This window comes from Oncorhynchus tshawytscha, linkage group LG25 (genome assembly GCF_018296145.1).
Source record: "Oncorhynchus tshawytscha isolate Ot180627B linkage group LG25, Otsh_v2.0, whole genome shotgun sequence".
Taxonomy (NCBI): Eukaryota; Metazoa; Chordata; class Actinopteri; order Salmoniformes; family Salmonidae; genus Oncorhynchus; species Oncorhynchus tshawytscha.
The window spans coordinates 35,746,108-35,748,384 of NC_056453.1; the positions used below are offsets into that span (position 1 = coordinate 35,746,108).

Below are 2,277 nucleotides of genomic sequence, written 5' to 3' on the forward strand. Positions count from 1 at the left end.
CAGATACACACACACATACATATATACATAAATACAAACATAATGGATCAGAGTGAAGGAGCTGAAGAGGAGATGGTTAACAATCTTCTATCATCCCTCTCCTTCCCAACAGCCCCCCTCCACGTCCCCCTGCATCCCTCTAGTCTTTGACGTCACTGTGACTGTGCAGCCAATCAGGTTCCTGAGTCACACCCACCACCTTTCCTTAGCCAATCCTCCTTCTCTCAGTCTTTTTAAACCCCACAAGCTCTGGAAACACAACACACACACACACCTGGGAGCAAAGCAGTGCGGACGGATGCAACATAAAACACACACTAAGAACTACACCACGTACCACACACACCGAGACAGAGTAAGTGGATCGTCTTGCAAAGAGATTGCATGTGAAGCTAGAACTCGTATCTCTCTCCCTTTCTCTTTCTGTCTGAATCTTTCTCTTTCTGTCTGAATCTTTCTCTTTCTGTCTGAATCTTTCTCTTTGTCTCTTTTTTCTGACTTTATCAGTCTCTTCCTCTTCCTGTCTCCATTTATTTTTATTTATCCAGATAACTTCTTCATCCCCTCTCTCTCTCTCTCTCTCTCTCTCTCTCTCTCTCTCTACCTTCTGCCTGTCTTTCTCTCTCCGTATATCTCAATGTCTCCCTCCTGATACTAATCTCTTCTCTCTGTCTTTCACCCTCCAGACAAATGCTGACTCCAGACAACCTCATCAGAGGAAGCAGCAGCCCCAGTAGCAGCAGAAAGAAGAGAACCACAAGGAAAACCACCAGAACCCCTCTCACTCCTCTCCTCTTCCAAGGACCTCAGCTCTGAGATGGGCTGCTCCTCGGGACGCCAGGCCCCAGGGCTTCACTCAGACCTGGACTGTGGCAGCAGCCTACCCCCGGAGTCGCCCCATGGAGGAGGGGACCTGGTCTTACCCCCAGAGTCACTCTCTACGCTGCAGTGTCTGGCCCAGGCCACGGGTGGTACGGAGAAGTCCTGGTACCGCTGTGTGTTTCCGTTCGGGGTGATCTCTTTGGTGATCGGGGTAGCGGGAACGGCAGTCACCTTCATGTATAACACGCCAGACCTGTACCAGACCAAGGTGGTGTCCATGGTGCTGCTGGTGGTGGGGGTGGTCATGCTGCTGATGGCGGCCATCTGCTGGAGGGACCACAGGCTGAAGAGGAGGAAGAAGAAGGAGGGAGGTTTCTTCTGCTCCGAACAGGGCAACTTGTGAGGTCTGGAGGAGGAAGGGGGGGGGGATGGTACAGAGACATAGACACAAATAGATGGATGGATGAGTTGAACATCTGAAAGGTCCAAACCGATCAACCTGGCACGTGCTTAACTCTCGGAGCGAGACACTAGATCTCACTGAACTGGAGAAGTGGTGGAAAGGGTTGAGAGTTCCTCTTCCTTGTTTGGAATCCTAACCTCCATCTCCTCCACTTTTTCCTCTCTCTGTTTTTCCAATCCCCGTGTCTCTGAGGATGATTACTCTGTTACTCTGAGGAGGGAGGGTGGGAGGGAGGGAGAAAGAGATAGACATAAAAGGATGGATGGGACAGACATAGATACACATGGATGGATGGAAACGTGCTGAGTTGAACATCTGAAAGGTCCAAACCATTCAACCTTGGAAATCTAACCTCATTCTTCTCCTTTACTTTTTCCTCTCTCTCTGTTTTCCCAGCCCCCCCATCCTCTGTCTCTGAGGAGGATTACTCTGTGGGAGGGAGGGTAGGAGGGAAGGAGAAGGGAGGGGGTGAGGGAGGGAGGTGTTTTCACAGTTTCAAGTTTAGAGAGTTCTGCCAACAGTTAACTGTAGATCCTGCCAACCAACTGTAGCAATGTGATGTCTCATCAGAATTCTGATATCAGGGTGTGTACAAAATGGCATCCTATTCCCTACATAGTGTATTCCCTATTCCTTACATTGTGCACAGTGTAGGGAATAGGATGCCATTTTGGACGCAAGCCTTTGTGTTCACGCTTTACATTCATAGAATGGGTTGAGATGTTTACTTTACTCCACTGGTTTAATTATTGCTGCGTCAGTAATACATTGTGATGAATTGATTTGTGTACGTGCACCTCTAACTGGTTTAAATTCATGGTTGAAGGTTTCACATAATGACATCACCCTGCGACAAGACTGCTGTAAGCTTGTCATCTTTATGGTTGATATTACATTTATGTTTGGTATTATGTTTATGTTTGCTGCACTCTTAGATATGCAGAGGTTTTTGGACTGATAAATAAGTTCATATCATAAATCGCATGCCCGAC

General features: G+C 47.9%; 1 protein-coding gene across 1 annotated transcript; it reads left to right on the forward strand.

Annotated features, from left to right (window-relative positions):
* Window positions 1-257: 257 nt before the first annotated feature.
* LOC112224030 (transmembrane protein 100-like) lies at window positions 258-1,682 on the forward strand. The gene is made up of 2 exons (XM_024387318.2): window positions 258-355; window positions 687-1,682. The coding sequence occupies exon 2, from the start codon at window positions 818-820 to the stop codon at window positions 1,223-1,225; it is 408 nt and encodes a 135-aa protein (XP_024243086.1). The 5' UTR covers window positions 258-355; window positions 687-817; the 3' UTR covers window positions 1,226-1,682.
* Window positions 1,683-2,277: the final 595 nt, after the last annotated feature.